The 21,608-nt window shown below is 43.0% G+C and overlaps 2 protein-coding genes across 2 annotated transcripts in view; one reads left to right on the plus strand and one right to left on the minus strand.

Moving 5' to 3' along the window:
- The window catches only part of LOC100741630 (A disintegrin and metalloproteinase with thrombospondin motifs 10-like), a 93,345-nt gene that overhangs the window by 10,908 nt on the left and 60,829 nt on the right, over window positions 1–21,608 (plus strand). The window lies entirely within an intron of this gene.
- LOC100746027 (A disintegrin and metalloproteinase with thrombospondin motifs 7-like) lies at window positions 919–12,446 on the minus strand. Its single transcript, XM_033322178.1, has 17 exons — window positions 11,992–12,446; window positions 9,954–10,119; window positions 9,468–9,760; window positions 9,211–9,335; window positions 8,997–9,146; window positions 8,551–8,697; window positions 8,324–8,474; window positions 7,734–7,835; window positions 6,813–7,022; window positions 5,561–5,800; window positions 4,207–4,470; window positions 3,903–4,063; window positions 3,592–3,778; window positions 3,156–3,299; window positions 2,915–3,033; window positions 2,503–2,672; window positions 919–1,698 (listed from the first exon to the last, which is right to left on the minus strand). Exons 1-17 carry the CDS (start codon window positions 12,391–12,393, stop codon window positions 1,100–1,102), a joined length of 3,630 nt encoding a protein of 1,209 aa, XP_033178069.1. The 5' UTR covers window positions 12,394–12,446; the 3' UTR covers window positions 919–1,099.

Below are 21,608 nucleotides of genomic sequence, written 5' to 3' on the forward strand. Positions count from 1 at the left end.
TATTTCCTTGGAAATTCTACCATTAGGATCTTTCGTCCAATTTCATTCCTTAATACGTAGTTATTTCTACGGCATTTTCATTTATTTATCGACGCGTAACGTTATGCATGAAAAAAGAACAGGAAAGTGAAAGCAATTATCCGTCGTATGATTTAGATGACGAACGTTTCTCTGAACGGAAATTGGGAACTCGGATGAAGCAAGATATGGAAGTAAAGAAACATGACAGCGTGAAGAAAGGCGAGGTGGTGATCGACACGGAAAATATTACAAATTTAACGCTCACCATCGTCTTGGAACGCGACGAAGCAAACGACGCCCTCAACTTTCCTAAGAATTTCGAGCCCCAACCGCCAGGCAATAGCACGGAATTTACTTTAGTTGGTATGGATGCGGTCAGATATATACAGAAAATTCAAGAGGACGCCGAAGCTGCTTCGAAACGACGTCCACCAATAAACAAATAACAAAAGTTACTTTGCACTCGATAATAGTGTAGCGATATGAAAATCCTATCCTTCTCGAATATAGCGATCGGTCGGTATCATTCACGGAATCACGGATCGTATCTTTAAATCTGCAACGCCGATCAAAGCGGTGTAAAGCAACTTTGTTGTAAAATGGAACGTCATGATATTAAAATAATAATTGCGTCGATTAAGAGCACGATAATCAAAATCGACAAATTTTGCGCGCAGAAGAATAGAAACGGTTGTCGTTTCAATCGAGTTTTCGTTTCGATTCTCACCATTCAATTTCCCGAGATTGTACGATGTTAAAGAAATCGAATTACCGTCGACGTGAGTCAATTTTTCCATAACCATCAACAGCGCCGATTAAATTAATACATAGAAGGCGAAACGTACCGATATTTGACTCTAATTTAACGAAAGTTCGTAACCTAAGAGTTTAGCTATATTTATCAATGTTTCTTAATACATACTTTTATCAGACGATATATTAACACTTTTCAACGTTATATCAAAGAAATATCGATTAGTAAATAGTGTCAGATAATTGTAATTATCGATAATAAATATCGACGATGCCAGTGTCAAGTGCTTTGTCTTGTACGCGAATGGAGAATTGGTTACGCTTCTCATTTTCGCCGTTTCGCCAAATCTACGATTCTTGACAACGCATCGTAACTATAATTTTCTTTCTTGTTAGGCACCGCGCTAATGTTACGACCCTCCAGCTTCTCGATCTTCTCGACAGCCTTCGTACCGTTATAAATCTTCACTCTGGAAGTATCGATACTACCGCCGACGAGGTCGCCAACTTCTTGATACGCTCTATCCGACAAATTCGACAGGAGGCCCTCCTCTAGCATAGGCGCTTCCAACAACACCACGTTCTCGACTGGCACCGAGTCTTTGATGATCGATCCGGGCTTTGGAGTAGACGCGTTTCGATCGCAGGCGCCGCGTTTCTTCTTTTCCTCGTCGGCGAGGGACCATTCCCGAAGAAGCTGCCGGAAGTCCGCCGTGTCGACCGTCATTCCCATATCATCGGCTTCACGAGAGATACCGTACGCTTTCTCCAGATATCCGGCCAAACTCAAGTCCACCAACTTGTCGACCATTTTAGCCCGTTTCTCGTGAGGTAGCGGCTTCTTCTTCTTCTCTTTCCAAGCAACGAGTTGCCTGTTTGCGTTTCGGACCTTTTTGGGACAGGTCTTCTTGCACGGTCTTTCGCCTGTAAGGGAAAACCGAAAGTTCGACGGTTCGATCAATCGATACGCGAGTCAGAATCGGCTGCAGACTCCGATTTACGGCTTCCACGCTAAATATGCATGGTTGTCGAAATAAAAGTCACGTCCTAAGAAGAACGACAAAGGGAAAATACAATTCTAATATTATACGGTAAATGCTTTTTCGTTCGACTCCCCATGTACACGCTCCTTCCCTTCTCGCGCCACTGCGTCAATATTTTATTTCCATTATATCGTAAATCTTTTACTGTGACATCCGTGCTATGCACCTACGTACGTTTACCAACATACGAAAACACCGTTCACCACATATATAGAAACATAATATGTACACTGTGAGTCTCTACGGAATACCGAAGGAGAATTACATCGAAATGTTTATACGCTTTGAAAGGACACGATCAACGTCGACGAAACAATTGTAAACACGATACATATTGCGATATGCCATTTTTTAAAAAATTCAAACGATCGTAATATACTGCAAAAATGGTATTGTCCAGAATGAAAAAAAAATATATACGGAGTACGTGGTTTTCGGTAATCAGTGGAGCGAAATAATAAATAACCAGCGAACGAAATGGTTTCTACGTGTACGAATAACTACATGGATCCGAATGACACGTCAATTAAATTGCCAGTGATCGATGAACGAAGAAAGTATTTAGCGAAAGATTGATCGTTCAGCTAAAGAATGTCGAGGTGCCGTTAAAATATCATAAGGTTGCGAAAAAGTTATTCGTTGGATGGAAATCGGCAATAAGCACGCACGACACCGACATCCTTACCTACACATTCTTCCTCTTGTTTCGGCACGCGACCTTTGCACGCGTCCAGATTTGCCTGAACGTCATCCTCGCCGGCACGAGCAGCGGGTCGCACGCATTGCACTTTACGATGCCTCGTTCCTTTCTTTCCGTCGCAGGCGTTACACTTGCTCCATTGGCTCACACGCCACCTTAAGCAATTCCAAACGTCATACAGCGATCGTAAATATTCGCCGATAAACGAGTAATGGTAATTAGAAAGGATCGTCGCTTATTCGGTCATTAAAATTAAATTGCGTCGAAGAAGAGACAGCGCGATAGTACTAAAGGTATGCTGTTCGCAGTTTCGGGAGGAAAATGTAAGCAGATAGAGAAATGTAAAATCGTAAATAGCACGAAATGGTAGAGTCGATGGTTGTGTGGTTGCATGTACTTTGCTGGACAGGCTTCCGAGTTGCAAACCCTACTTTTTGGATCTGGTCGTGACATGCCATCGCAAAATTCAAGACTCACTTTTCCACCTTTTTCTTCGATACACGCTGCCTCCGATATCTACACCGAGCAAAAGAGTAATATAGTAACGTTAAAGTCGTTTTCGCTGCGTGAATCAAGTGCCAGATTCGCGATAATGCTTCTTCGAATTATCATTAAGTCGACTTCAATATTCGAATTACCATCGTACCGCCTCCGCATTTAACGCTGCAGTCGCTCCATTCCATGAAATCCCACAGGTATTTCGGCTTGTACGACGGGTCAGTTGACATCACGTAATATATATAATGAATCCCAGGATTCTGTCTCGGGTGGAAGAATACGTACTAGAATCATCACGATGGAATGAATCGTTAATGTGGGTATTTAGGAACGATGGTCGATCATCGAGAAAAAATATATTCCGCGCAATCGCCAGCTCCATGCCGATACCTCACGTTCGTTTACGCGAATCTCTTACGTTCGACGACGAAGCTACGCGACGCACGAATCTACTTTCCTTCGATTTTTTTTTACTTTCCTTACTCACGAGGGAAAGACGTTAAAACGATGTAGTCGGCGTTTATCAAAATTCGTATTTACGATCTCGACTATTTCACGCACGGAATTAATACATACTTCTATTCGAATAGGTGTCGTTATAGGGCCCTTTATTTCAATCTCCTCTCTGTTTGGCTCAGGATGCAGGTATACGAGAATCGAGCCTGCACAATCGTAATCACCGCTTCTATATATCACCCTACGATCGTTAGAAAATCGTTCGGTATACGATGAACTTAGTTTGTTCGTTAACACGAGGAAGAATCTTTAACTTCTTAGAGTTAAACATTCAGCTTCGAACGTATTATTTTCACTCTGTACATAATACGTATAATATTATATTTTTAAGACGCCATCGTTTATTTTGTAATAACGATATAGGCAATTACTTGTCTTCGTTCAAACAGTGTGTTTCGCTATTCTCGAGTCTCACCGATAGTACGTTTTTACTCGGCTGCATTTCCGCTACGTATATGCTTCGAGCACCCTGAGGAATAGTAACTATCTTCACGTGCACTAGGAATTCGAAAATTTTCCAATCACCAACAGATTACATTTCGTTGTTGTCGTAAGTATTTCAAATGGACTAAACTCAACTTTTTAGCCATTCACACTCGACAGTCGTCGAACGTTTGTACATCTCGCTGTACTTCGACACACATACGTATACATTCGTAAAAACAATGATTATAAAAGAGTTTCCAACGTTCTTATTTCCACACTTACCTGTATCGTTAAAGCTTTAACTTGCAAATACTTGCAAATAATGGAAGAAACAGACATAGGAAAATTTTGAATCGAAAACTTTGATGACAGAAAAGAATATAATTTACTGTTGCGAATTCCCGTTTCATTGAAGAAACCTTCTATCGCCTTGCACTTCGTACCGTCACCTTTGCACGTTCCACACCTGTCGTCGATGGCATTCGAATCCAACACCCAATCGCAACCGACTTTCTAGAAAATATCATACCTTTCTCGTTTCTAAAGGTTCTGTTTCCTTTTAATTGCGGTTTATTAAGCAAAAAATAGATTCTCTTATTTCTAGAACGAAAACGGTATAGTACTTACCGTACTATATGTATGTCCCTTCAACCTGTAATTGCTAGTAATCAAGTTCGATCGGTTACGATGCTGCCTTTAACGTCCCACGTTATAGTAAACGGAGTAATATCAAGGTATGATCGCAAATAATAAATCAGAAATTAGTTTGTAACTAACTTGACAATCTCGATTAGATAGGTAACTAAATTTTTGTCCCACGAGCTTTAGGATACTTTTAAGCCATAAAACGTAGTTAGTAGAAAGGTAATGAAAGGTGTGCGAGAGATTAGTCACGAAACTTATCGCACGAACCGTACGAAGGGAATAATTTCGAACCCAAGGCATCTTCTCTTTCGTTTCTATAACGAAAGCATCATAAAACTAGAACGCTACGATCTTTCGTTGCAGATCACGCGAATACGTCTTCCTGTTTCCTGATTAAATTTACATTGTTAAAGTACTTCCGAGCTTCCGGCATTTTACTCAGCAAATTTCCTCTGTTTTAATCTACATACGATATGATACATCTACGATATTGGAATTGCACATCTGTGAGAAAAATTCGCAACGGCAAATATCCTTTATCCGTGTAAATAACTTTTTGCGGTTCTTTGCTTTCGGTTCTTAGAATCGCTACCGATGCAACGCAATATAAGATACGATGCTCGATCAGCTATAAATGTTCGATAAATACGTAATAGAAAACTATCGGAGAAAAAATATCAGATCGTAAAATATTACTGAAATGCAACCTAAGAATCTCGAAGTATACAAGTATTGCTTAATTCTGAGAAAGAAATCGCAAAGAAATAACGAAGCAAATCGTACGAAAAATTAATAGTTAGGATAGTAAACTCGTCTTTTGAATTAAATTAACGCGATTCGTCGTTCTCACACAATACGTCGAATTTTCCAGGTGATTCTTTGCGAGGAAATTAAATCGCAAAACAGCAATCGCAGCGAAGGAAGAAAAACACAAGAGGTAATCGTGATATTTGCTTACCCTGCATGTACCACCGACGCACATATTGTTAGTACCACCCTTGCAGGGAGTAGAATCATTTGCCACTTGAAACTTGGTGAATACGTTCTTTTCATTGATGCAGTACAAGTTGCACGGATCGAGCGTTGGATCGTGGATAGTGTACGCAGTCCAGTTATGCTTGCCGTCGGTCAAGATTTTTCGCTCGTTGTACCAACTGCACTGCAACTGGCGATACGATGGTTTCCTATGGTCGCAGGGCTGCACAATGCAGGGTCGTCGTTTTTCACAAAAGGGATATATCGCTGCCGCAGAGGTTAGCGATCACGCGGCAAAAAGGGTGATATATTAGCAAAAAGCGTTAAGAGCTGGGTGTGCAGCCGAAAATGATTAATGGCGTGAGACAGAACCGTAGTAGAGTAATTCGTTGACGATCGTTTAAGCCGTAGCAGGTCGCCGGCTGCCTTTCCGCAGCTACGAAAACAATCTCTTTCCTAACATTTCGTTTCTTCTTTCTTTTCGTTGAACTAGGTAACGATAAAATTAATCGACCATCGTAACGTTAAACGAAGATTATCATACAAGATACAAAATAAATATTATATATCAGATTTCTAGAAATAGGCCGTTATACGAAGAACATAAGGATGCTATCGTGGTTTGCATGAAGTACGCGCTCATGTACACACGAGCGCACGCGATCTTCTACATCTAACTAGATCTCCGTGAAACTAGGCTGCAGAGTTTAGGGCTGAACGAAACTTTAAATTAAAATTTCTCCTATAGATAACGCAATTAAAATACCCCTTTCTTAGCTAAGCCTAAATCGGCAATGACTTAAGTATACGAAAGTTAGCTAAAACATCAATAGTTTACAATCTTTAACCTAAAATCAAACGTTGGACAAAAATAAGTTTGAAAGAACAACGAAGCTACACGTGGGCTCGCAAATATAGTATTCGAGTTAAAAAAAAAAAAAATAAAAACGAGGATTAACATTTTGCAGCTACTTTTCGACGAAAATTTTGTTTAACGCTGCAATCAAATATCTTTTCTCGGCCGAGACAAGGAAAAATATATAAAAAGAAACGAAAGAAACGAGGTGAGAAAAACAATATCCCGTACACAATTGGAAATAGAAGAGAGCAAAGAAGAGTAGAAGAAAGAGAAGGATCGAGTAGAAAGGGGAAGGGGAAGGAGAAGGGTAAGGAAGAAATGAAGTCGAAACGGCACCACACACGGTCGATTCGCATAGAAAGACAGTGGAATTTACCATGGTGTTGCAAATGGCTAACTTCTTTCTCTCTCCGATGCAGTATCTGCCTTTGTTGGCGGGCGGCGGATTGTCACATTCTCTCTCGGCGAATTTCAAGCCACCGCCGCAGCTTCTGCTGCAACCGCTCATGGGACCCCATTTGCCCCAGCCACCGTGCACCGCCGTCGGTCGGGTGCCCATAGCCACGCATTTCTTGTGAATGCACCACTGAATACAGGCTAGTTCTTTATTCTTCGCTCGTTTCGTCGCGAAATGCTTTGCTTTGTAGCGTTTTTGGCAGGAAATTTTACGGAAAATTTTACGGAAAATTTTACGGAAAATTTTGCGAAAAATTTTACGAAAAATTTTGTCAAATGGAAGATACTGATATTAACACGTTCCACGTCGCGTGCAATCAAAGACTTTGGTAGAAGTAAATTTTGCAATGGATAAATGAAGACTACATACTTTCGCTACATCTTCCTAAAAGGCAAACGTAACAGAGGTTCCGCGTCTTACATTTTTTACGACAGATCGAAACTTTACAAAGGCTGTTATTCGTACGAACATTTCTGCTTAGACTCACCGCTCGCATTGTTACAGCGAGCTTTGTGCGTTTTTCACGTGAGTTACGACGCGTCACAGAAATTTTAAATTATTCTCTTTCGACTGCGCTCTCTGCTCTCGTATTTTACGGTATAATCCTTTGTCAACGGGACAACTAGGAGCAACGATTGCAAAATAGCTACATGAAAAGTGCGCGAGTAATTTTATCTTAAAAGAAAAAGGACGAAAAATTAAAGTAACGACTGGAATGGTAACGCGATCAAAGGCGCAACTGGAGAGACGTTTAAGGCGCGATAATTTCCATGGAGAAATGCATAAATTGATACTGTTACAGAGTGCGCTTTTGTTCTCGGTAAATCCAATTCAACGAACCAAATTCTCGCCGCATTTTGATCCTTCGGCCATGGGTGATCCCCGGGAGAAACAGCTTCCGTTCTTCCCTTCGCACCATAGCATCTCGCACATCGCATCTCGCTGAAACATACGGAACGTTCGTTCGCCATAGGAACGAGGATAATCAAATTATTCTTCGAGGTTTAACGAAATATATAAAACGCGAAGTAGTAACTTTCGCTATGAGCAAGTTAAACCCCATCCATCGACCTGTTCCCCGTGAGAATAACCGAGTCGTTTCTAGACCGACCGTATGTGATACGATACGATTGCCGAGCAACGGTTCGATCTCAACTTCTAAATAAATTCGTGCATAGAAGCAAGTGGCGTTCTGTTAAAATTATTCTCCAATTATTTGCAATTCTACGAAAACTGATAAACCTGTTTCGAAGATTTGCGAAGCAATCTTTTAAACGCATAGGTAGTATCTGTTAGGTAAGTGCGATAAAGTTTCGATAAAACTGACCTTCTACACTGTGCGTTTACCAGAAATACTAATTTTCGATTCATCCTGTGTCCTATAAATAAACGACGTTCTACAAATAGCAAGAGAAAATACGGAAATATACCCCGGTATCGCCAGGGCAAATCTTCGACCCGGGAAAGTTCATGTCGCATTGAAAATTGCCGTCGTACATCGCACCGGGTAACATGTCCGGATACTTGAATTTCTCCGGCGGATTTCTTGGATCGTCGGTCAAGCACTCGCCCAAGCCGCTCCTAATCGATCGACACGAGGCTTTCGACTCGCGATAGAACAAAGTAAAACAAAGCATACATATATCGAAAGATTTACTCGAGCAAGGTAGTGATGTATTTCCTGCTGCAAGTCGACCATCTCAACGAATAAATGTTGACAATGGGTGACATGAGGAAATAACTGTTATCGTTATCCTTGGGTGGACAGCCACTGATAGCGACATCGTCGTGCGAACAGCCCATCCTGGAAAATCACATCTTGCAAAATTACTTCCCTTTTGTAACCACCTATTGTCGCGAAAAATTCCGAATGGAATATTTTCGAAAAGAAAGTCCTCTGTTCCACTCGACTCCTATCTCTTAATCCCTTCGCAGCTAAAAAATCAGGCAAAATGAATCCCGCTTGTTCGTCGCGATTCCACGTTCCGAAGCGAGTTTTCGTTAAAGCGTGTCGAAAAAACGAATTCGTGCTTTTAATGGATTTTGAAACATCGCTAGAAGCGAAGGGATTAAGGTTGGTAAAGAAACGTGCATGGACAGTACACGTGACCAACTTCGTGGCTAATTACGATTCCAAGCAATAGGCCACTATCTTCGGTGATGCAAGCTGCTTTTTCGGGATCGCAGGCAGTTCCGACATACGCCAGGCCCATCAGATTGCAATTCGGTGCGCCTTCCGCGCAAATATCGTACCTGAAACGCACGTTACGATGTTTCGTTACGATCGTTCTCTACTCTCGATGAAGTAAAATTTTACCTAGTTACAAGAACTGCTATGTCGTAATGGTTGGGGTGAGTGTGATCCGTAGGGTTCATCTTTTGGGCCCATTTGGCAAAGCTCGCTAACGTTGCCTCGGCTGCGGGACTAATAAGCAGATCTATCTACGGGAAAACCGTCTTGATAAAATATCTCGAATATCTCACTTTCAACATTTACGATATTCTTCATCCCGTGTGGATTAATTGCTAAAACGGATTCTCGTATTTTTAGTCCTCTAACTAGTTACGCGTTACCTCTTCCTTTTCCTTCTCCAAATATATAATGCGGACGACGACCATGTCTATTTGATTGCCGACAGATCTGTCGTGATAAAAGTCCGACACCATGTTCATGATAGTCAACAGGTACTGTTCGTAGTTGCTGTTGTTGTAAAAGTCGAGAAACCTTCTGTCCGCGACCAATCCAATCTCTACGAAGCGATGAATACTGTGGGTCAAGGAAGTGCCCTTACCAACCTCGGGATTCTCTTCCATTAGTCGCTTTTGTCGTTTGGCCAACTGTTCCGCCCACGCCGCCTCCCAGTCATCTGCAAACGGAACGACAACGGCTCGTATCGCTTTATCCGTTTCGAAGATCGGCCTTTATCTTCTATCCTCGATGCAGATGGTTTATTTAAAATGTACTCTTCGCAAAAGAGATCTTGTAAAATTCACGGACAACAAATTTTTGAAGAGATATCGCGGCGAAGAGTAGACTCGTATAAATCGACGACTACTAACCGGAAGTTCCGCAGTAATTCTTGGAAGAATCGTCCCGACTCTCCTTCTTTTCGTGCCAGTCATCCCGCTTGTAAGCTATGTGAACGTGCTGTCCATCCGGCTGCGGTTCTGCTTCGTTCACCGGCTCGATGAAGTACCGGCCATGATTAGTTTGCACGTAACCAACCTGCACGAGATCCACAGCCACTTATCGACTTTTCGTTAATCAACGTTATTGTAAATAAGATATGGGACTCGGTTCCGTCGGCAGGAGACGCCTGCAAAGAGATGCAATTACGCGAACCTCCCAATCGGGTTAACACCGAGAACGACGTCGATACCGAACTAACTTGTAATTGCAGTTTCTCTCTCGCGTATGATACGTGTGTGCACGCGTGCCGTGCCGTGCCGCGCCGTGCCGTGCCGGCGTGGCGTGGCTACGTGACCGCGTTTCTTGCCCGTTTAAACCCACCGAATCCGTGCCGAATTTCCATTCGCGGATCACGAAATTACGCGGCCACGCTTTGGAAATTACAATCCAACGATCCTAATTAGGGGATCGGTTGTTACGCGCAACATTTATCGTAGCTAGAACTAACGGTATAATTCAAAATTCGGGCTTCGCGTCTCCCAATAGCGCAAACAAACAGGTCCTCGGTAATTCACGGGAAATTGTGGTCTACAGGCCAGAGAAGAGCGCGTACCGTGCGCCGTGATATTTGCGAAAATTTACAGATTCAATAACGCTCTATGTGGTCGATTCGATTCACCGGTAGTTACAATACCTGGCTCGAGTAACTTCACCGCCTCGAACGAGCAACGACGCGCCTGGGAACGCTAACCAGAAGGTGTCTTTTAAATTACGGCCGCCTCCTCGCCTTTCGACATTCCTACCTTCCGAGCTTTACCCTACGAAATACGCGCTCCAAAGACCAACGAGATAGATACGGTTTCTTTTCCTCGAGAGTAACGATCGAACACGTAAAATTGAACGGAAGGAAACACGATGGCTACATTATACTCGACGAATTGTATAAGCGTCGTCCAATGGTAGCTACTTGCCGATATACAATAGGTATTCGATTACCCACGTTGCTGCAACCATATTTCAACAATTTGCTCAACTTTTTTTTTATTCGTTTGACTCGTTATATCGTTTATTTAACTTATTTACCCCTTAAGAGCCGAATAAGTCGACAACGACTCGACGGCCAAGCTTACGATATCTCATGCTGTTATTCCGCTTCTAAATCTCGGCCCTTTCGGAAGCCCGATTTTGCTCGAATGATTTACTTAAAAAAGCCATTATGCGGAGATAATTCGAAATTCGTTTCTCCGAATCATCGTCTACTTCCGATTTCTGAATTATCGTCGCTATCTTAGTTCGTATCAGGCCTCCCGGCGTGCAAGCAGAATCGGATCATTGTCACCGAGAGGAGGAGATTATGCAGATCGCGTCTCGCTATGCAACGCAGCGCGGCAATTGCATCAAGTTGAAAGCATGAGCCACTCTGTCTGCATGTTTCGCAGTTGAATTCTCGAAATTCTCCCGGGAATCGACCGAGACTCCGAACCATTAAACGCGACCGAACGATCGTGCATGCTGGCTTTGATCCCAAAACAATCGATCGTCGCGTCGAATCGGCAACACGGTCCCGGTACGCGTCCATCTAAATGCAAATACCTCATATTAATTTGCATCCGCTTAAGTGCATAATAAGAGGCTTGATTAGCCTCGAAGAGACGCACGCCACCGTGTTCTCATCGTGGATTATATCGTTACGGAGCGTGTCTAGTCTAGCGAATTCAATTGTACGAAATCTTTCCGGAGTTGCTAGATCATCGGCAAGAATTAACCACGAAGTCTAGGTTCGATACGTTGTTGGCCTCGATCGTATTCATACCTATCTTCGAACCAAGAAGTGTGCTTTGCGAGGGGGGCGGAAGGTGGGAAAATTTCACGACAATGCAAACTTCGATAATACGACTTTATGCCTTCGAGCTTTCAAGACGATTTAATTAAAAATAAACGTAGATAAGAAGGATAGTATTTACGAACCACACCATCGCAGAGAGAAAGAGCTGCCTTGGATGTGCGATGGCCTCTAACAAAGCCCCGATAATGGCATTGTCGATCGGAGGCTCTCTTGAATCGTAACGCTTCGTTCAAGTTAGTTCTCAGGCCGGTACCCCGCGTCTCGATCACCATGTCGGGCGAGATGAATTCGTGATACGGGTTGAGCTCCACATGGTGTTCGATCCCGTTGAAAGGCAGCACCAGGTGCACTTTATCGGCCTCAAGCTCCTGCTCGCCCGTCTCGGTCGACCTTTTCTTACGTTCGTTGATCTCTTGCCGATCATAGAAATACGGCAACGAGTATGTGTCGAAGCTGCCATCTTCGAACACTCTTCTCGGGATCAAAAATTCCGGCTCGTGGACGTCTCTCGTGTACCTGAACATCGACCACCGGGAAGAGAAGAGTTTTCGTTAAAGAACGTACGAACGACGCATCCTCGTTCCCGCAACAATTTCGCATATCGCTCTTTCTTACTCGCGCCTGCATATTTTCCGAAATGTTTTCCACGAATGCCTTTGCGAGTCGCGTCGAAAGATTTGCAACGGCATCGTAGAAAAAGCGTTAAACGTACTTGTTCGAATCAACTCGAACTAGAGGCGCTAAATGAGATTCGGTTGCGTGCTGAATTTGGGAAACACGGTTATTAAACTTCGTTATTGAATTCGTAAAGCACAATCGATCAAGATCTTTCGTTTCTTCGGCACTCGTAAGTGCACAAAAAACTAAACGAAAACTTTGTCACCTTAACTTGCCTCGTTTCCAGCGTGACGCTCCTATTTCATCCCCAACCCTGTATCAATCCAAACCCGACAACTTCAAGGCCTAGTTATTCGGTTCTCGTGTCCCTAAACTTTAATCATCGATCGAACTAAGGGCAAACTTATTGCAACGGGCAAAAAGGCGCAAGTTTTCGAAACGAGCGACGCAATACGATCGTCTCTGGTTGTTCCGTTCGGCAAAGGAAAATCCTCGATGACACGGTCGAGAGAGCGGAAGAACGAAAGAACGTGCCGGGAAAGTTATGGGGCATTTGTTAGCGAGATGCCAAACTCGGACAGTCAAGCGAGACAGGCGAAAGACAAAGAGCGAGAACAATTCGATCGGATCAGGTCGGACGAAATGGTCGACTGGACAAACGGTTCGCGTGGTAGAGTGCATCGAGCTGAGGATTTCCTAGCCGAAACGTGGTAACCGTGGCAAGCTGCTAGTGCACTTACCTACCATGGTATACGTTTGCACGTCCGTTGCCTTGTCTCTTCGATGGATCGGTGTCCGCGATCGCGATGATGCCGAAGAACGTCAGAAGTGCTTGGAATCCGTTCATGACAGGCTACTTTTTTCTGTGGATCTCGTGAACACTGCCGCGAAGCTGCGGAACAACGAAAACTTTGCGCAACTGTTTTCCTTTCACGGATAAATTCTGTATACAGATCCTTTCTCTATATATCGCCGGTGAAAAATTTCCACTCTTAATTCCATACGCTAAGCTGAAAACTAATTTTTTCCCCGTTCTCGTATATGTATTTATACATCGTGTAAAAATAGAATACAGCTATATACTTGCTCGTCGAAGGTTAAACCGATTCTACGTACAGAATTTGATTTTTCCGTACGATCTTAATTAAGTGTGGTTGACCGTAGCTATTAGGTCGTTAATAGTAGCAATGCAAGATGGTCGTTGGAACGAACATTACGTCGATATTACGAAGCAACCTACGATACGTTTAAAAAACTGCCACCTTAAAACGACAAGTATTCGCAGCAGAAATTACAAGTTTCTTCTCCAGCGGAACGGAAACTTGTAATTTCTGCCGCAAATATCGCTCGTCGCTTGTCGTTTTAAAAAATACGCCTATATATTTTGATCCTTTTACCGATATTACAAGAAATGCTCGATGTTCGCAAACACGAAGATTCGTGAACGTTTGATCGCGATTTTGATCGCTACAGGCGAATAATTCGATTACGATTCGATAAAGGGAATTAAAGATGACTCGCTTGTACAGCGATATGAACGTACCCGACGTTCCAAAGAATTTGATGGACAAACTCGATAAACGAATTTGAGCTTAGGGCAGAGTCACCCGGTATATTGGCTACGTGCGCGGTTCTTCCAATGGTTATACTCGAATCGATCCAAATATGGATTCAATCAACCTTCGGATCGAACCTGATAGGTAGGTCAATTTTAGTTGACTTTTTGGTCGTGCTGGCCCAACCGAGATCAGCCCCCCACCCGTTCTTTCCTCTGCTTTTGGTCGTCGCGATTCCATCATATCGCGTGCAGCAGTAATTGTTTCTCTTCATAATCGTTTATCATCGAATCGAATTATTATCGAATAATTCTCTTACTCTTCAACGTCAAAATTTTAAATCTTATCGCAACTGAACTCCATTCGTACGAAATTGAAATGTTTCGTTCGAATTATTGTAATTATTGTATTATGTGTAAATAATCGTCGTCCAGTGTACGCGTCAACTATAACCCCAAAGTATCCACGTCACAGGCAAAAATGTCATCGACGTTTCAATTGCCACGCGAAACCTATAGCGATCCCGGTGATTTATAGCCAACAGAAAAATCGGCTTATCGACGCATCTTATTTAGCCATTTAGCTAATCCTGTAGGAGATCGGTGTAAACCTCGCTGTAGTTTTACTCGAGAATCTTCGTCGAGAAAGTCGTCCTCTTGACGTTGAAACAAAACGAGGAAATATAACTGGATAGGTATATCTTTGGAGGTGTGTGGTTAAAGCTTCGGGGTGGTCCATTCTTGCCTGTCACTGCGGTTGTCAATGACAACCGGTCATTGGCCGGGGAATAATTGAGGTTGCCAGTCAAAGGAGCAGAAAAGGAAGACGAGCAAATTACCAGGATCGACCGGAAGCGTCTAGGATAAACTCGACTCGATGACTCGCAGACAAAATGTCCTGTCAGGCAACGTGTTTCGCTGAACGGGTTGCGCGCTGTTTCTCACTTTGTTTTCATTTTTAAAGAGATAGCAACACCGGCCATATATTCGACCAATATAAAGCAAAGAACCGCGACGTGTTCATCTCTAGAGCGAGCGTTCCTTATCGTTAGCGTGGCATTAGAAGGATTTCTTCTGTGGGCATGATACGGAACGAGATAAAAGAACGTCGTGCAGGGTGGCGATGGTAACGCAAAGTCGAAAAGCCGGCGAGACTAATACGGAATGCCGACAGAATTGTCAAAGATAAATTGCGCTGGAATTTAATTGGCGGCCGCGCGTGCCGAACGCATCTATTGAATTTCGCAGACCGACGTAGCCCCCGTGTCTGTTTACTTTCTTCTAACACAGAACCGAACAAACAATCACGCGCGTTCAACGATCTGCTCTTTCCGTGACATTAATGTCGCATTCCGAATAATTCACCTTGTTGCCTGAATGGACGACAATGTGCATTCGATCGGTATGTACGAACGTCTACTGGAGAAAGACTATGACCGTAGAACGTGATTATCCGATTCAGAAAAGCCTAACTTACGATTACTGGTTAACGAAGAGTTATTAAAACGAAACGTATAATTCTTTCCTCGTCGTTTATAAGGATTTTTCGTTATTTTATTGTGTTTATTTCTTATACGTGTATAAGATCGGTTTAAAGTCGATCGTGTAAGTATATTTTAAGCACCGAACGAACAACCCATCGTAGCATATGAAAATAAGTTTGCGGAAACCTTCGTAGTATTACGATCAGTCTTAGGACTCGATCACCTAACTTTTGCATTTGTCCACGGAATCATAAATCGGTCATCGATAGTAACGCTTCCAACGTAGACCATTAGTATATGAAAAGAAACGGCAACAACACACACACACACTCGTGTACAAACAAAATAGAATGGGAATGTAGCTCGATAAATCTTGCACAATAATCGATCGTACAGCTGGCTTGTCAAAGATCAATGAGCGAAGATTAAGAACCATCATCTTCTTCGTTACTCTGGAAATACCGGATAGCCCGATGTAAATTATTCTAATATCCGAGTTACCGTGTCTCTATAATTTTTTACGCTTAATAGATAACGCGTTCAAAAGTAAACGTGCATCTGTGAATGGTGTAAATCGCGTAGGTGTATACGAACGACGAGTCGAGCTGGTTTTTCGCACCTCCCTTTACAGGTCGTAAAGGTAGGTACCTGTTCTCTGCTTATTTGCTGTTACAACGTGGATTGCTTAGCAGACAGACGTTTTAACCAAAGATCAATGCCACGGATTCTAACAGCCTGCAGTCTAACGTTTAACGAACCAACGAAATATTCTCCCATCGCGTTTCTATTTACGAGCCACTTTACATCGATTTCCATTAGCTCTGGCTTCGCCAGCTTTTTCCGCCGAGATGCTGCGATAGATTTCCCCGCGTGTCGTGGGTTCGATTCCTCTTCATTGTTTCGATGGCGTGCTGTAAACGTCTACAGGTCGGCTCGCGGTTTTTACTATGTCGGAAAAAGCAGAAGAAGGACGATGTTAGAGAAGAAACGCTCCATGTAATAACGCATTGCCGCGTCAAACGGGTAATAAAATGTCTTCCTGTTGCTTTTTGCTCGTTATCCACCATTCCTTCAACAATTATATCGGATTACTAATCGAAGAGATAAATACGTTGGAAAGAAAAAAATGTTTAAACTCGTAAACTCTCGAGTTTATAAGTCGTTTACATTTATTACTGTTGTTGTAAAAGTAGAAGCGTATATACGGTGTCGATCAAATATATATTTGATCTGCGCAAATAAGAAAGCTTATACATAAACGCACGTCGTTGAAAGTTTTATCGCGCGATAAAAGAGACAACCGATCTACAAAATATCGATTGCTCCCTATTTCGTTACAATGTACAACAGATTTACGGAATATTTACAGAAAACTTTGAATTTTAGCGCAGTTTCATATCGATGAAAAGCAGCGTAAAATAATTTTAGAATTTAAACGCCAAGTACTGGCGTTTACGTATCTTTGAATTTAACTTCCAACGGCAAAGGACCTTCGAAAAAATCGCGTCACCTGGCGGCTGCAAATGGGTCTGACAGTTGGCGTGGCTTAAAAAAAATTTCGACAACCGAATGGGTCACGTTACCCTACTTGCAAGTATTTTACAGTCGATCGATTACTATCGAGCATAGGAACAGCATACGCGCACGAACAGGGAGTCAATGCATCCTGGCGAATACGCTCCGATAGACTCAATCAAACGTATGCCGACCGGTTGAAAATTAATTCGACGTTACGGTCGATCGTTTGTCATACGCGAGCGAACGAATCTTAGCTGGACTCGTTGCATTTCGTCGATTCGAGCGGAAACAACGTCGATCGTGGACCTACGGTGGGTGGCCCCGTGCGGCGCACTCTATTTTATTTATCTACGCTTACATTCGCCAATTTATTCGTGCCAATTTTTACTTATAAAAAATTAATCACGTCAGCTTCTTAACTTTCGAACCGAACAGAAAACTTGGAACGAAGGACAGGAAATTCTCCTATTTCCTACGATACAGCTTGTCTTAGCTCTTTCTAGTACTCTCTCGCTTCTAAGCAATTACGTAAATACTACCTTATAACTCTTTAATCGCAGGAAAATAGCAACAGTATCGAATCGTTATCTTTTTCTACGTCTACTTTGCTTCGAACGTACATTAAGATATACTTATACATCTAACAAAAATTCCAATACCGATAATTGCTATGAATATTGGTTACCCACGCATCGCGAAGCACGTTAAAATTCGAGATTCAACAAGTTCCTTTAAAAGTTTGAACCGCATTGGATCGCGTTAACGTATATACGAGTACGTCTGCTTAACGATCGACGTTTCATTCAGTTTGTTCCGGTTACACGCAGGAGTCGATAACAGATATTTTATCGTGTAACGTGTTTAATGCAATTTGAAGTACCGTGCGAGTGTATAATAAACGAGCCGGTGCTCCAGTTGATCTTGCACAGCTGCTGCCGGCGAAGGTCGTATCGATTCTAAAATCCACGGATGGTCGACCCACGCGAACGAGTTCGTGGGCCGCGTGAATAGCTACCAACCGCTTATTATCCAGAAAGTCGTTTCCAGGATCGTACATCTTCCGCGTGCAATTAGGAAGCCATTAGCTACCTGGCTTCAGAGTATCGCGTATTTCGATATTTTGGAATTTCCTGCCTTGTAATTTCCACCAAATGTCAATAATAGCGCTATACTCGCTATTTTGTCGGACTCGTACCGAACGAGCCGTGTTATTGATAAACTTTAGCAACATAGATTAACGAGTACTCGCTATCATCTACTACTCTACCTTTTAACATCGGAAACTCTACGTGTTTTCATCGAATCTCAAACAACGTTGCGTTCCCACATTTTCTATCCATTCATCCAGTGCTTCTTATATTTTTTTTAGGTCTTTTTCCATTAACGTAGTTTCATAAAAAAGTCGTTTCCGCTATTCTTCTTGTATCCCCGATACCGAACGACTTGTAACTAGATAGAGAACGTTTCATCATTTGAATTAAATCCTCCAAACTAATAATCGCATTTGTAACACCGACTTTTTTGCTTTAGTTCCTCGTACACGCTTAGCTCGCAACCGTGTTTAATTTCGAATCTATAAAAGATATATCTTATATATTTAGAAGCAAACCATCAAACCATTTAAATTTCTTAGCCAAATTTCGAAATAGTGAAAGGACGTCGGCGAATGACGATGGTACGTTCTTGTATGTTGACTATTGTATCGGACGTAATTGTCGCACACGGAATCGCGACGCAACGATGCGACGCGCTTTGAAACAGACGCCTTTCGATTTCATTTCGCATAGCTTCGTACAACGTATCGATTTCAGATTTCAGATTTCAGCGATTTTACTTGCTCTTTTACTACAGCCACAGTGTAATTGTCCGACCGATGGCGACGCAACACTCCATTTGTAACCAGAACGTGTAAGACTTCATAAACTTTCTAAATCGTGAAAAAATTCGTGCTTTTAAACTATTGGAAAGATCTGCAGTGACAAATTTGCGAAGAATGATCATGCTAGAACCAGGAAGAGAATATTAAAACGATGGAATTTAGAAGGAGAGAGACACTCTAAGAGAAAAGAATTTCCTAGGAGTCGGGATAAATCGTCGCCTCGATGGAAAGATTACGCGGTGAACAAAGAGCAAAGTACAAAATGTTATAGAGCTTATAATTCGCCGTATGGTGCGACAAAAGGTACAGAGTATAAGTTGAAAATTGTAAATTTCACAGTGAAATTTCAGTTTGATCCTAAATCGGTAGAGTCAATCCTGTAAACACACCGGGAATATAATATGAAACTACGGGAACAGCGGTTTTTACTTTCCAAGAATCTTCGAAACTTTACCGACAAATCTTTGTTTGGCTCGAAGCAAGCTCCGCAAACAGCGTAACACGTGTAGCCACGCAATCACCATGCGAGAAATTCTCCGTAATGGATTCGATATTTCAGAAGCAACGACGTAAAGCGCAAACGGCAAATTGCCCAAAGGAATTTTCATAGATTACGAGACTGAAGGTTCGAACAGTTACGTGATAATCCGCAAAAAGAAGCGCCGTCTCAAGAACGGACGTTCGCTACAACAAGCATTTATTCTAAAACGCAGCGTTTCGATCGTGTAATCGCACAGCTACGATTAATTCTGTTGCAACAGGCATTTTTCTGACGCGGCTCTCGGGCGCTAAGAAAATTGCCCCACGTGGCCACCGTCGTTTCCATCCAGTCGCAGCCTTCTTGTAGGTAATCATATTCAGCCAGCATGGGATTCCTGAAATACGCAATTATCGTATCGAGTGGCGCGCTGTGCGTTCCAGCGGAAACGAGTACAACCGCGTGCTTAAAATTCGCCTGAACACGACAGGGAAGCAAAACGTTCTTACGATTAGAATCGTCAAGCTATTAACGTTGACTCGCTAGGCTACCTCGACACGAGGAGATTCTCAGTTTTTTTGGCCACGTCGAAGGCGCCTCGCAGTTCCTTACTCACTTCGTTCGAACACGTATTGAAACGATTCGTAAACGCGTGCAACTGCGAGACAATTACCGGGTCAGCCTCGCACTGTCCGCACACAGCTTGAAGCTCTTTGTTTCTTACTGCGAACAACACTAAGGATTTCGATAGGGAGAAGCTTAGAAATGAAAGAACAATGTTTATTTCAATTGGTGCAATATAGAATGAAAGTTGGTAGAAAGTAGAGTGAACAGAAGATTCTAGCTGTTCGAGTAACGTCCGTTTAAACATACAAGCACACGAGCGATACGAGCCATGCAAATAGAAGATTGTAGGAGCCGGGCTAACGTTGTCAAACAGAATAGGCTCGTTTGAGTCGCGAAGATGGCAAAAGATCACGAATAACTAAAATTTCTTTTAGGTAATTTTACGCTAATATGAAAAATAAAGCGACGACAAAAAGACAGATCGATCGTTCCCTTCGATTAATTTATAACTTCACAGGAAAAACGACAGGGACGACGCGCGCGCGTTCGCAACGGACTCGAGTAAAGATGTCCGCGAGAAAAAGGGAGGAAAGTTCGCGACACGCCACAGATTTCGTGCGCACGCAACGGCTAACGAGTAACACGAATTACGGGTAAAACAAAAGAGAAGGAAATTCGAAGGAGAAACGGTCGAGCGGAGAATGGTCCGGAGGTAGGCAGGTAGAAAAAAACGGAAAGAGGAGGGAGAGAGAGAGAGAGAGAGAGAGAGAGAGAGAGAGAGAGAGAGAGAGAGAGAGAGAGAGAGAGAGAGAGAGAGAGAGAGAGAGAGAGAGAGAGAGAGAGAGAGAGAGAGAGAGAGAGAGAGAGAGAGAGAGAGAGAGAGAGAGAGAGAGAGAGAGAGAGAGAGAGAGAGAGAGAGAGAGAGAGAGAGAGAGAGAGAGAGAGAGAGAGAGAGAGAGAGAGAGAGAGAGAGAGAGAGAGAGAGAGAGAGAGAGAGAGAGAGAGAGAGAGAGAGAGAGAGAGAGAGAGAGAGAGAGAGAGAGAGAGAGAGAGAGAGAGAGAGAGAGAGAGAGAGAGAGAGAGAGAGAGAGAGAGAGAGAGAGAGAGAGAGAGAGAGAGAGAGAGAGAGAGAGAGAGAGAGAGAGAGAGAGAGAGAGAGAACATGTGACACGAATAAAGGCGGTGAGTACCGGACGAATGAAGCAAAGGATGAAACGAGGAGAGAACAAAGCCCGAGAGATTGAGAGAAAGGGTAGGAATTTCGCAATGGGCCGAAGTGACGCGCTGGAATAAACATAAATTAGGAAACACGATGTTGCAAAAGAACGGATGACAAGAATGGGACAGGACGGGATCGGTGTGGCGCCGTAGCAAAAGGGCAAAAGCTTGGAAAGAAGCAAAGGTTCGAGTAAATAAAGTCGCGTCGCAGGAGCGCGGCGAGAAGTAAAGGGAGACAGATTCCTCCGGCGCAAGGAGATCGAGGAGGCACGAGACGAAAGACGAAATACGCGAAAGAAGGAGAGTCAACGTCATGGGAGAGGGTACGTACGAGGTAGAGCGAGGAGACGAAGAGGGAGAAAGAAACGGACAAGAGACGGAGACGATAAAAAGAGCAACGGATAGGAAGAGGTGGCGAGGGA

The sequence above is a fragment of the Bombus impatiens genome, unplaced genomic scaffold (genome assembly GCF_000188095.3).
Source record: "Bombus impatiens unplaced genomic scaffold, BIMP_2.2 scf_0581, whole genome shotgun sequence".
In the NCBI taxonomy this organism is placed as follows: Eukaryota; Metazoa; Arthropoda; class Insecta; order Hymenoptera; family Apidae; genus Bombus; species Bombus impatiens.

What these genes read in the sequence shown, in the direction of transcription:
- LOC100746027 (XM_033322178.1), bottom strand. Translation starts at nt 12,393, where the DNA reads ATGTTCAGGTACACGAGAGACGTCCACGAGCCGGAATTTTTGATCCCG. An exon ending in TAAGAACGTTGGAAACTCTT is followed by an intron (nt 4,064 to 4,206) that starts TTATAATCATTG and finishes AACGAAATGTAA; the next exon opens with TCTGTTGGTGATTGGAAAAT. An exon ending in ACAAGAGGAAGAATGTGTAG is followed by an intron (nt 1,699 to 2,502) that starts GTAAGGATGTCG and finishes TTTCCCTTACAG; the next exon opens with GCGAAAGACCGTGCAAGAAG.